The sequence below is a fragment of the Lepidochelys kempii genome, chromosome 3 (genome assembly GCF_965140265.1).
Source record: "Lepidochelys kempii isolate rLepKem1 chromosome 3, rLepKem1.hap2, whole genome shotgun sequence".
Lineage (NCBI taxonomy): Eukaryota > Metazoa > Chordata > Testudines > Cheloniidae > Lepidochelys > Lepidochelys kempii.
In genome coordinates this window covers 160,026,211-160,039,350 of record NC_133258.1, presented here as the reverse complement: position 1 = coordinate 160,039,350, position 13,140 = coordinate 160,026,211, and the positions used below count along the sequence as shown (strand labels likewise).

Sequence of the window (13,140 nt, the reverse complement as noted above, 5' to 3'; positions counted from 1 at the left end):
TTTCTCAGATTTTTTTATCCACCTTGAAGTTCAGTCCACAGCAGATCATAAAGCATCTCTTACTAGGTTCTTTTTCTCTAATCCACACATAATTCTGTAACTTGTATATTGAATTGAGTTGTGTACTAGAAAATTCCATTCCCAAATAAGCTATTGCTCCCATAAACAATACCTGTAATCACAAGTCTTCTCCACATGGCCATCACTCCTAATAAAACCCTGTCCCTTCACAAAATATCACAAGGGTAGCAAAGTCACGTGTATTACCAACAGCAGGGTGGGGGAAGTTAATTATACTGAATACACATCACTAAAATTGGTTGTCAGTGCTGAGAAAGTCTGTTGGAGTTTCCATTTTTAACAAACCCCCTTCCAGAATTACACTAACAAAATACAACAAAATACAACACACACCAAATACACACTACAATCTTGTTCAGTCGAAAGCATGTGAAGACTCTTGATCAGTGGTTCTCAACCAGGGGTCCGGGACTCCCCTGGGGGGCCACGAGCACGTTTCAGGGGGTCTATTACGCAGGGCCAGCATTGACTTGCCGCATGGGTCTGAAGCCCAGGGCCGCAAGCCTTGCCACCCAGGGCTAAAGCCTGAGCAACTTAGCTTCATGGGGCCCCCTGTTGCATGGAGCCCTGGACAGCGGTCCTGCTTGCTACCCACTAACGCTCGTCCTGGCTTTTATATGCAGAAAAACAGTTGTGGCACAAGTGGGCCATGGAGTTTTTAATAGCATGTTCGGAGGGCCTGAGAAAGAAAGTTTGAGAACCCCTGCTATAGAAGACTTTGGCAGTCCCACTTCCCATCAGGTGTTACATGTTAATTTAACATCCTCCCCCACACACTAGACACATCTGCAGTTCAACACATTTTACATTTGGACTTTACAAAATTAAATTAATTCTTTGCCAAAGTTCTATAAGTAATTTATCAAAAGGTCACCCAAAAAGAAACTCTGGTTATGAAGGATTCTGGCCAGATTGTAAGACATGACTACTGCACATCAGAATATCTGTCACATCTAATGATAAACATTTCAGCCATGCTATTCTCTGTTTTCACAGTACTTTATACTTCAAGAGAGAAGAAAAACAGAGAGCTCAGTCCTCTGAGACACTGAGAGCCTTCAAGAGGACTCAGGTGACCAGGATCTTGCAGGATCAAGCCCCCATGGACTGAACGAACAGTAACATACCTTTTGATCTTCTGTGAACTCCGAGTTGTTGTGTTGAGACTGGGCTTCTTTCTGTAGGTGTCTTGCTAATCTGGATGGGGAAAGGGTGGAGAGGAGTATCAAATATTTTCTGTAGATTGGGAACAACATACTGAATCCCATGGTGCTGTTCTCAGAAAACATGTTAGCTAGAAGTTTTGTAGACTGTTGTGCTTGCATATTCCTAATATTAAAAACCCTTAGACTGTGGACATTGTACTGGAAAACACATGATCACACCAGACAATTAAACAAGACTTACAGGTGATCTACAAAAAGGTAAAAGTGGAATTGCATCTTTTTATGATGTATAAGGACCACTTAAACTTTCTAATGTGAAAAACAAGCACAACATTTATTTAGAAATACAGGTCTTGTTTACCCTGGATAATTCTGTAATGACTGGAAAACTCCTGAAACTAAAGCATCACGAGAGTCAAAGTAACAATTTTCAGTCTAGAGTTAACTAGGTGTTAATAAAGTTAATGACAGACATTCTGGAGAAGAGATGTCTGTTTAAGATTCAATACAACTCCCTCAGTTAAGATGACTGATTATCAAGACACAAGAGATCTTCCAGAAAAAGCAGCTTTTACATCCCTGACACATCTAAAGTAAAAACAAGCAAACACTTTTCAGAAGCACCTTTCAGGCCTCATATATCATAAAGGAGCAAAATGAGGATAAGCTCAATTAAAGAGTCATTTTTGCACATGTCATAGTAGAAGGGACTGACTAAATCACTTGCTTAACAGAAGTGGTCTTCTCACAAAGCTGTAGCAGAACTGGACTTGTTACATTTGGGGATATGTTAGACAACCTCCTGCCTTGAGAGCTCTCCAATGAAGGTGGTCTCTTCTATAGGTTTCATTGTACTTTAAATATCAAATATTAAAACAAGTTAAATATTCATATCTATCATACAATCAGAAGACTGTCACACTTCAGTGCAGATACCACTGTATAGCCCTTCAGAATGCCCTACCAGAAATTAGGAGACCAGACTTCTTCTTCTTGAATTGATCACTGACTCACTGTGACACATTGGGTAAGTCATTTAACTTCTCTGGACCTCAGTTTTCCCATTTATCAAGCAAGGATGGTAATTACCAGTCTCTGTAAAGCACTTTGACCCTTGGTTGGAAAGCACCAAGTGCAAAATATGTATTTATTTGATTTCATCATATTTTAACAAATTAGATATTGTTTAAAATGTTAATTTTCTGGATAAAACTGAGAGTAAGGCTCATAAAAACCAATGCCATCTGCTAATGGGCAAGAAAGCATTAACAGGTCTATCCGCTATCATAGAGCATGAGAGTCATGGAATTTAATTAAGCCAAGGGAAAAAAAAAGCAATGCTTCATTGGTACCAGATTCCAAAACCTTATTTTTTGTGAAGTGCATCTTCCTCAGCGAGAAACATAATATTGAAAAAGCAAAACCTAGTTTTTATGGTCTTTTTAAAGTTCCACTTTAAAAACTGTATGGGGGGAGGAGGGAAGAATGGATGACTCAGCAGATTAGAATTGGGATATAGTGACTTTCATTGTCCTTCCAACCTTGGCTTAGGTCATTCGTGACCAAAAATTGCTAGCATTAGATGGCTGTTCAGCGAAGAGTCTGATCATCTCAGTCAGATTCCCAGTGAATGTGTTTAACACAAAACACCCTGCAATTTATACCAAGACACTCTTGCTGGCAGTCTCAGAAAAAAAATATCCAAGAACTGAATGGGCCCTGTTTCCTCTCACTCCTAGTAAGCAGTGTTACTTATATAGTAAGCATTGTTACTTATATAGAAGAGAACTTGGAGGAATCTGGAGTATAGCCCCGACAATACCATACACAGGAGGACTTGATTCTTTGAATGAGGGAGCACATTTTGAACTTGTTCCCTCTCAAGTTTTGTGAGTGGCATTTCTAAATTTCTTTTGCTGTTAATTCAAAAAAAGTTTAAAATGTCCAAAGTGAGAACAAAACATTCTGTTTGATCCAAAACAAGGTGGTTGGATGCGGGGCGGGCGGCATTTGTTTTTGCTAGGAAAATAAAAAAAATTTGTTTTGGGTCAATCTGAATTTTTTTTTTTTCTCCAGTTCAGACAGCAAACTTGCACAGCGCTATTCATTTACCATTGGAGAGAGGATGCCAGGATTAATCCTAATGGTGTTTTTGTTTAACTTAATGCTTTTCTAATGTGGCTGTTTTTACAAATGTCACATGTTAACAAGACCCTTACTCTCTCTGTAGCTCAGTTTTCTCATCTGTAAAATGTGGACAATGATACCTACCTCCTTTATAAAGCACTGAAATCTATGGATGAAAAACTCTATAAGAGCTAAGTATTTTTATATAGATGAACTGTTACTTTTCCAAAAATCTTTTCAGAAGTTAAATTTTTAATCCCGTTCAACATAGCAACTGACATCCCTCCATTCTAATGAAGTAAGAGATATTAGAGCACAGGTTTATAATTCCAATTTGGAAACAAGATGAATTAAAAAGCTTTTAGAGGCAGTTTCGTCAAAGATCTATGGAAGAACAGGTAAACTCATTACAAGTTTGCAATAAGTTACTGACAAGGAACTATTGGGATTGCATTCCATGTGAACCTGAAATAGAATCTCAACCTTTCTTTTAAAAAAAATCCAATATATCAGCACTTCTGAACTTTCTGTACCAGTAGAAGTACAGAACTGGGTATACGAAAGGGAAAGGAATCTCTCCCCACAACTGCTTATCATTCTGAAAGGTCATTTAGGAAACTTTTTGGAGGAGAAAAAAACCTAGAGAAATTCAAAAGCTCATTCTTGATTCATCTCTCCCATGCCCACTGTACTTGCTAGTAATATATGAGGGGTGTAAATGTTACAGAGGCAGAGTATTTATTTAAGGGTACTACTTGGGGTATAACTAAAAGTAGTGGGATGAAATTTTAAAGAGGAACACTACATGTTTTCCCTTGTTGCACAGCAGGGGGAAAAGAGCCCTGGCAGTTAGATCATGGAAATTTGACAAAGCATTTGAAGGTGTGCTCTAGGGAATGATTCTGCATTGGGAGATGGACTGATAGAAGCTAGAGATGGAAAAAACCTATTTGTTCAACGATTCTACACCACATTTCAGCTCATGAGGAACTTTTAGGATTAAGGTACAACTCCTCAAGATTGCATTGTTACAAAGCATCTTCAGATCTTGCTATGGGGCACTGGCCTGCAACACACACACACCCCTATGGGACCTTGAGATACATTGCATTCAGTTGCTACTCAGGTTGTTTCAATCACCCAGACTAAAGTGGTTCAAAATACATACCTGTAACAGTCTCTATGCCTATATCTGCCCCTTTTTCAAGGCTATGATAAATTTTGTACAATGAAATCTATGCCTTGTAAAATAATAATCTGAAAACTCATGATTTGCTAATCTTTATTGTCCTGGTAAAATGTGTGGCAACTTTGTATGTAAAGTTAAGATTTCTACTGTACGATGTTACTAAGGGCTTGTCTACACTTGCAAGTTTTTTCGATGAAACTAGTGTCGCCAAGGAAAAATTGACAAAAGCAAAGTCGCCAAAGCATGTCTACATTTGCTCCCTCTGGCGACAGATCGTGTCCACATTTGGGGCACCTTTGTAAACAGCGAGAGCAATGGACAATTTTAGCGCCAGACCACCTTGCCTCTGAATACATCAACAGGAAGGGATACTTCTCCATGGCGTTGCAGGTGCTTGTGGATCACCGGGGGCGTTTCACGGACATCAATGCAGGCTGATCTGGAAAGATTCATGACACACGCATCTTCAAGAACAGTAGCCTGTACAGAAAGCTGCAGGTGGGGATTTTCTTTCCAGACCACAAGTTCACAGTGGGGGATGTGGAAATGCCCACAGTAATCCCGGAGACCGGGTTTACCCCTTACAGCCCTGGCTCATGAAACCTTACACAGGGCACCTGGACAGCAGCAAGTTGCGTTTTAACAACAGGCTGAACAGGTGCCGCATGATAGTCGAATGTGCCTTTGGCCATTTGAAAGCTCGCTGGAGATGTTTAAATGACAGGCTAGACCTTACCAAGGATAATATTCCCATGGTCATAGCCAAATGCTGCACTTTGCATAATCTGTGTGAATCCACGAGTGAAATGTTTGCTCAGGTGTGGAGCACTGAAGCAGAGTGCTTGGCTGCACGGTTTGAACAGCCAGATGCTAGGGCTGTCAGAGGGGCGCAGGGGGTTGCTATTAACATCAGAGGGGCTTTGAGGAACCACTTTGACAATGAGGGGCAGTAACACAGGTCTGCTCTGGAGTTGCTTCCCTGTTGCATCCATATACAATTTTGGGGCCCAAGATCCATGCAACACAATGCTTTAGAAGCCTGTCCCCAAGAGTGACTTGATTGCTATACGCTTTTGTAGAACACAGAATAAAAATGTTGTTCCATTAGATACCTTAGCTTTTATTTATTGTGAAAAACGATAAAACCTCACAACTGAATGTAGCTCCAGGTATCTTTGTGCAAGCTGTAAGAGGGGGTGGAGTGATGGGGAATAGGAAGTGAAAAGTAATGTGTGGGCAGAGAGGGGGGGTGGGGTTGGCAAAGAATTGTATATCTGTTGCAGTGGCGCTCCAGCTCGGATCTGCTCAGTGTGCAGCTGTATCAATGACTTGAGCATCTCTGTCTGATCCTCCGTAACTTTTATCATCATGCCTAGCAAAAGCAGTATTCTCTTTTCTGTCCTGCCTTTCGGTTTCCCAGCACTCTTTCCATTCCCTGGTCTGTCTCTCATCACGCTGAAGAACCTCGCAGAATACTTCTTCTCTGTTATGCCTAGGTTTTTTTCTTATCTGCCGCAGCTGGTCTGCGGGGGTACATGATGTGTTCTATAAGGTCTGTGCTGAACAGAAGGGGGATTGTTACTAAAATGTTTCAATCGTTTGCTTGAATGTAACAAGGGCCTTTTGCTCCTAGAAATCACTCTGAGACTCTAGGCAGGCACAGGGCTCTGCAAGCACCCCAATCATGGTGAGTTTCAGGAGCGGGGGGAAGGTGGTTGTGTGTACAGACAAAAAGGTCACAGCTTGCAGGGAACTCATTCTAAATTTATCCCATACTTTTTCACAGGTGGCCAACCTGCTGGCTGACATCCCCCTGCTGACGGTGACCAGAGAAACCAGGGCTCAGCCGCTGAATGCTTGCAGCTTGCACCCCAGTCTATATGCAGCTCAGCTATGTGCTGCTTTGGTCCCAGTTCCAGTGATTGCTAAATGGTATGGTACAGTTTCGTACAATGGGGGAACTAACAAGGCTGCAATCCCTTGGAATCTGAGGCAGAGGATTAACAAGTACTTCCTGGAAACTTTCCAAAGCCTCCCTCTCTGGAGGATTCCCTGCAGAACTCGATGTCCATCAACACCCTGCTTGGCCATGCAGATTAGCTACACAGGACAATGTCCAGCTCACAGAAAACACTACCTGCCTCCCACTTTTCAATTCCCTACACAAGCCACAGCAATTTACCTGGAGTCTCATCTGCTTCCTGCTCTCCGCTGAGCACTTCTGCAGTGGAGAAAAGTTCCTGGCTGCCTGCCCCACTGGAGGACCCCGCTGGGAGCACCACATCCTCTTCTAGCTTGACTTCTTCATCCACAATTCCAGCCTGTGGGTTACCCCCTCTTTCCGCTGCATGTGAAGTATCCACAGGGCAATCGGCAATGGAGGTGTGGTCACCACGGAGGATAGCATTCAGCTCCTTATAGAAACAGCTGGTCTTAGGTGAACCACAGGAGTGATGGTTCGCCTCCCATGCCTTATGGTACGCCTGCCTCAGCTCCTTTATCTTCGCTCTGCACTGCGGCATGTCCCGATCATAGCCCTTTTCACACAACTCTTGAGAAATTTGCCAGTGTGTCCTGATTCCTACGGGTCACTCACAGCTGCGACTGAACAGACTCCTCTCCCCATATACTGATCAGATCCAACAACTCAGCAGTGGTCCAAGTGGGAGCGCGTTTGGTGTGATAGCCCACCATGCTCACCTGGGAAGCTCCTCTGGGAAGCCAGCAAACAGGAAATGAGATTTAAAAGTCCCGGGTCTTGCATGGGGGAGGGACGGGTTGGCTGCAGGGCAGTGGAGCTCAAACTGCTGACCAGAGCGGCAGCAAGGGAGTTGTGGGATACTTTCTGGAGGCCAATAAAATCGAGAGAAAAAAACCTGCGGTGTCTACATTGGCTGTTTGTCAACAATAAAGGAAGGGGAAAAGACAAAAGTCTCTTGCAGGGGTGGAAGTTTTTTGTCGCCAAAACTAGGGATTTTTTTCTGAAAAAAGTTACCTTGCAGTGTAGACAAGCTCTAAGACATATTCCAAATTTGGGGAAGCAGCCACAAATCAGTTCCTCAGAGATAAAAAGCAAACTGACGCCTCGGTCTATTTGATTTCATTGACACCTGGCTATTACCCGGTTAACTGGCCATTCTTTGGCAAGAAAAAGGAGGTGACCAAAAAATTTACATCTTTCCCATCCCCACAGACTGTCTCCTGAACCCCAGCTGGAAACGATTCTCAAAAAAGAAGGAAAGGTATAAGAATGGGGAACAGGTGCCCCAAAATGTCCTCCCTTTTTCAATCCACAGCAGCCACAATATCTGAGGAAAAACGTAACAGCTTTGGACTGATGGAGGGATCCTGTCTGAAAGGAATTCTGCCAGTAGGACTACTGAAGCATGTGGTGAGAGACAGACCTTTCGCTTTCTAGTTTGTTAAGTGAGATATTAATTGTGAAAAGAAAAGGAGTACTTGTGGCACCTTAAAGACTAACAAATTTATTTGAGCATAAGCTTTCGTGAGCTACAGCGCACTGCATCTGATGAAGTGAGCTGTAGCTCACGAAAGCTTATGCTCAAATAAATTTGTTAGTCTCTCTAAAGTGCCACAAATACTCCTTTTCTTTTTGCGAATACAGACTAACACAGCTGCTACTCTGAAACCTGTCATATTAATTGTGTTTTACTTTTAATTTCTTTGTAACCAATTCTGACTTTTATGCCTCATTATTTGTAATCACTTAAAATCTATCTGTAGCTAAACTTTGTTTATCTAAACAAACGTGATTGGATTGAAGTGTTTGGGAAACGCCATTTGAGATGGATTTGTGCATACCATTTTCTATTAATAAAAGGACATACTTTTTATGAGCTTGTGTTGTCCAGCAGAGGACTGGGCAGTACAAGACACACATTTCTAGGGGCAAGTCTGGGACTGAATTTGCTGGTTTGCTCTGCAATGTAATTAAAGAGTGGCTGGCCATACACTCATTGTATAGCTGGGAATACTTACACGCTGTAGGCTGTGTATGAGTGGACCTGGAGTGGTTCCTCTCACACAGTGAAGCAGTGTAAAAGGCACCCCAAGTTAGAGAACTGAGAGGACACAGCTGTTCAACAGTCCAGATTATACCTTGGGTAATGCCACAGTATCCCTTTTGTGGGGTCTGATTTATTAAGTCTTCCTATGAAGTGTAACTCAGTTTAGTAGTTGACCCAGTTCACACCCATTCCAGGTCCATATAACGGTCCTGGTCAGCTTTCTTGCCCCTGTTCAGGAGGCCCCTTTATGGAGCTTGGGTTGTACCCTAAACAGTTACTCTCATGCCAGGAATCCCCTGCTTTACTCCCTGGAGCTGAGGTGTAACTTAGGCCAGTTGTAGGGCCTTAGCAAGTTTCTTCTTCAGCTGCCTTCTTTTCCCCAGTTAGTCCTCAGGCTTAGAGAGTTCAGCACCAGCCTTCTCTTGCTGGTATATGCCATGCTATGAGGGAGGAGGCAGCATATACACTAGTTCCCTTCTCCTAGCTTATACCCAATTGGTGAGAGGAGCCTTGTCCCCCTCCTTCCTCCTCACACACTCTGCAATGCTCCTGGCCATGGGTCCTTAAAGAAACAATAACTGATTTTCTCCAACACACTATTAATTCCCGGGACTGCTTCCCCTCTACCAACACCCTCTTATTTCCTAGGTCTTTGCAATCATCGAAACCTTTCAAAATCTTAATGGACCATTTCAGGTGACAGGGGTTGGGCTGACCCCTAGGCACCACCACCCATAAGGGGTAGACTACCCCATCCCAGATCCTTAATCATTATACAAACATGTCACTGAGATGTTCACTCAAGTTCGATTGGGGGGGAGGGGGGGGGAAGAGACAGACAAAATATACTCAGAGCAGCACCAAACACATTAACCTCTTTTTAAAAAATGAAGCAAACAAGGTATTGTGGGGATTTAATATTTGCTCTAAGCAAACTGGGAAACTAATGCCCTTCACAACCTGCAGCCACTTTCACAAACAGTTACTAAACTTTGTTTTCTGGTTTGTTTTTTTAAACCAAACCAAAAACTAGCTCTAGGATATACTGCCAGTAGAGGAAACCTGGTTTAATGAAAGTCAATGCAGGCTTTATAGCAGCAGTCAGATCCCCCCCTAAAGTTTCCACAGGTGATGGGTCTAGGAGGAGAGTAGCAACTGGTGCAGTAGGTAGTAACCACATGTTCTCCGATGTTGGAGATTAAATGCAGGCAAGGATGGGCTGAAACTGTATTGGATAGCTTAGTTGACATTTGCTCCCCTCATCATCACATCCTGAATGGAGACTCCACCCACAATCAAAGAGAGAGGAGCATCAAGGGGTTGGATTGGAAAGTTACAGTAAGCAAATAGCCCAAGAAAGTGAAAGGAAACTAAAGGGCATTTTGAAGAGAATCCATGGGAAGAGCTACTACAATTTTCCTTCCAGTGAGGAAGGAAAAAATTAAACAAATGGAGCTTTGGTGTCAATTGCTGTGATTCCCTATAAATAAACGGACACCAAAACAACACCAGTACTCAACATTTTTCCAGCTCCTTCCATCTAGGATTTCCCCATAACTTACACTATTGAATGAATCCACCTTTACAACCCTTGTGAGATGTACATTATGCCATTCTACAGATGCAGAAACAAAGGCAAAGAGAGATTAGGTAACTTGCCACTGGAAGTCTGAACTCCCAGTTCTGTGTCTTAAGCTCAAGATCCTACATGTGGAGTTGGAGCAGTTAAGTTCTTATAGCACCTTCCAACCAGGGGAGGGAAAAATAGCATAGCCACACAACACAGTGGTTTTAATCCCCCTTTTATAGACAAGGAAATAGAGGCAAAGAGAAGTTACATGACTTACGCAAGGTCACACATGGCAGAAATAGAGCTCAGATCTGCTGTCCCCGTGCTGTGTTTTACCAGTGTGAAGATACACTGTATGCACAGTAGTACTAATTGTAATGATTTATAAAGAATTTATTCCCATAGCAGAACCACTGCTGTTGATTATAGAAGTATCAGCACAACCATCTTTCCATTTGTCAGAAATGTAAGAAAGCAATTAAGTAAATGCATCTTGCATTGTACTCTAAAGTTTGCTCTATCTGAACTGCCCAGGGAAGAGAATTCCAAGGATAAGGGGTCTTTAATTGAGAAGGTGCTGATGCCAATCCACAGGTCTTCCAGCCAATCTGAACTGCTGGGATGGTTCAAGAGATGGTCACTCAGACAGGCTGTCCTTGTCATTCAGGGCTTTACCAACACTTTGCATTGCTTTTGGAAGTGCAGGAAGCCAGTGCAAAGACCTGACCACATGTTCACAGACACTTGCAGGAGGCAAGCAGTTGTTTTGCCCCATAAGAATGACCATACTGGATCAGACCAATAGACCACCTAACCCAGTATCCTGTCTTCCAATAGCAGCCAGTGCCAACTGCTTCAAAGAGAATGAACAGAACAGGGCAATTTCAAGTGATCCATCCCCTGTTGTCCACTCAGAACTTCTGGCAGTTGGAGGTTTAGGGACACCCTGAGCATAGGGCTGTCTCCCTGACCATCTTGGCTAATAGTCATTAACAAGTCCATGAACCTCTCTAGTTCTTTTTTGAACCCACCAACAGCACTAAAACTATGCTATAAGCCAGCTTGTACTCAGGAAGCCATTATGCAACGCCAGCAAGCTTGCCAGTGACCACCCCATCTCCAACCTCCACTTCCTGGGTAAATTGATACCATCGGAGCTAGTCAACTTCAGCCAACTGCGACAATTTAGACAGACCCCTTCTAATATGGCTTCAGACTAGGGTTTGACATGCAACAGCATTAAACCATGCTGGTGTATCTCCCTAGGCTAAAAAATAGGTCAAAATATCCATGCTAGTGCTGTTATTTATTAGCGGCCTCCATGGGACTGATCAAGAGATGCTACTAACCTGCCTGTAGTACCTAGAAGAGGTGAACAGAGCCATGTTAAACTGGCTTTGCTCTTTCCTATGAAAGATCAGAAGACTGCAATGGGACGCTCTTCCTCCTCATGAAAGGTCCCCTCTTGTGGGATTCTTCAAGGCTCATGCCTATCACTTCTCTTATTCAACATATAAAACACTGAGATCATCAGCAGACATGTACTACACTGTCACCAACATGTTGATGATACCCAGCTGAATGGTTGAACACTTGTGTTAGAAAAGGAGTCTCCTGTTAGAAATCAGACAGAAAGAAGAGTGCATGTGAAAGACACCTGCTTCAGCTCAGTCCCGACCAGAAAGAAGTGAAGCTGGTGAAAAGAGAGTAGTAATTAGAGCTGAGGTTCTCAAACTGAATTGTTCTGCAGAATTAAGTATTTTACAAACCAAGCAGTAGGACGATATATACTCTCAGACCCTGCACCCTCATGAAGTGACCTCAGAGTGAAAAAGCCTGGAGAAACCTTCACTTTGGGAAACTGATTTCACCCTCTACTGAGATTTTATGTTCTTAGATTGCCAAGATGATTTCAAACTTTCAGGTTATGGTTGACTCTTTTTTCCTTATGGATGTCCACATAACTATTAGAAACACCTTTTACTTTCACCTGGTGAAGGAACTCCACCCCTTTTCAAGTACTGGACTAGCAACAGACCTCCTTGTTTTCCTTCCCATCCCAAGGTTTTATTATTACAATACCCTGTCCTTATTCAGAAAACCAATAGGAAACCAAACCGTTCAACTTGTGTCACCCCATTTGCTAAGTGGAGAGAGGTGATGACAGCATAAACATCAGTGTTTTATAATTTACTCTGATTTACAAGCCCAATTTCAGATAAAATTCGAAGTCTTGGCCCTTGTCTTCCTAACTCATTTAGGATTTTGATCAGGCTATCTCAGAAACCATCTCTTTTGCCATCTTTCTCTGAGAATACTATGAATGATGGAGCACAAGTGTGAACCTGAAGGATTTTCCAAGCAACAGGCCTCTTAGGAAATTCACCACCCCATGATCAAGCTGAGCCCAAGATCTGCAATCTTCAGATCACAGTGCAAGATTCTTCTCTTTTGGCAGGCATTTTCCTAACAGCCAAGCTGTGGCACAGCCCAACCAATCAACTGTCCAGATACTGTTACTGTATGAAGTACTTTAAAATATAGAGCAAAAGAGAGGGGGGCTTTTACGGGAAGGATGAACTTGCTCAGCACTGAGACCTTTCCAAGTTTAAGGAATTAACTCACGGAAGAGTCGCCGTTGTCCACCCCTGCAGGATTCCACAGGCAGTCACCACCATTAGATCAATGGTGCATCAAAAAGTTGCAGATGGAACCAATATTAACAGACAGTTGAGTTTTTTCCATCAGTAGGAGGAGATCAACAACTGATGCCACCGCAGTCTGTTCTATACCCAGAAAAAGGGATCAAGGAAATCTACAGACTCAGAATATAGCCGAAATCGTCTCATAATTACCTTGATAATCTTCCTATCCACCTCCATCCCCCAAAAGGAAGTTAGAGACAGGTCAGTATTTGGCAAAGGTTATTGGTTTTTGGTTTTGTTTGTTTGTTTTACATACACACACACACCAAGGATG

General features: G+C 42.7%; 1 protein-coding gene across 4 annotated transcripts in view; it reads right to left on the bottom strand.

Moving 5' to 3' along the window:
* The window catches only part of AIDA (axin interactor, dorsalization associated), a 54,272-nt gene that overhangs the window by 39,209 nt on the left and 1,923 nt on the right, over positions 1-13,140 (bottom strand). For 3 of the 4 annotated variants that reach the window (XM_073338830.1, XM_073338833.1, XM_073338831.1), the window contains exon 2: positions 1,209-1,278. In XM_073338830.1, the coding sequence (XP_073194931.1) occupies positions 1,209-1,278 (70 nt within the window). Of the gene's footprint in view, positions 1-1,208; positions 1,279-12,786; positions 12,948-13,140 lie in introns of all 4 variants that reach the window. The other variant, XM_073338832.1, reaches the window with a different exon arrangement.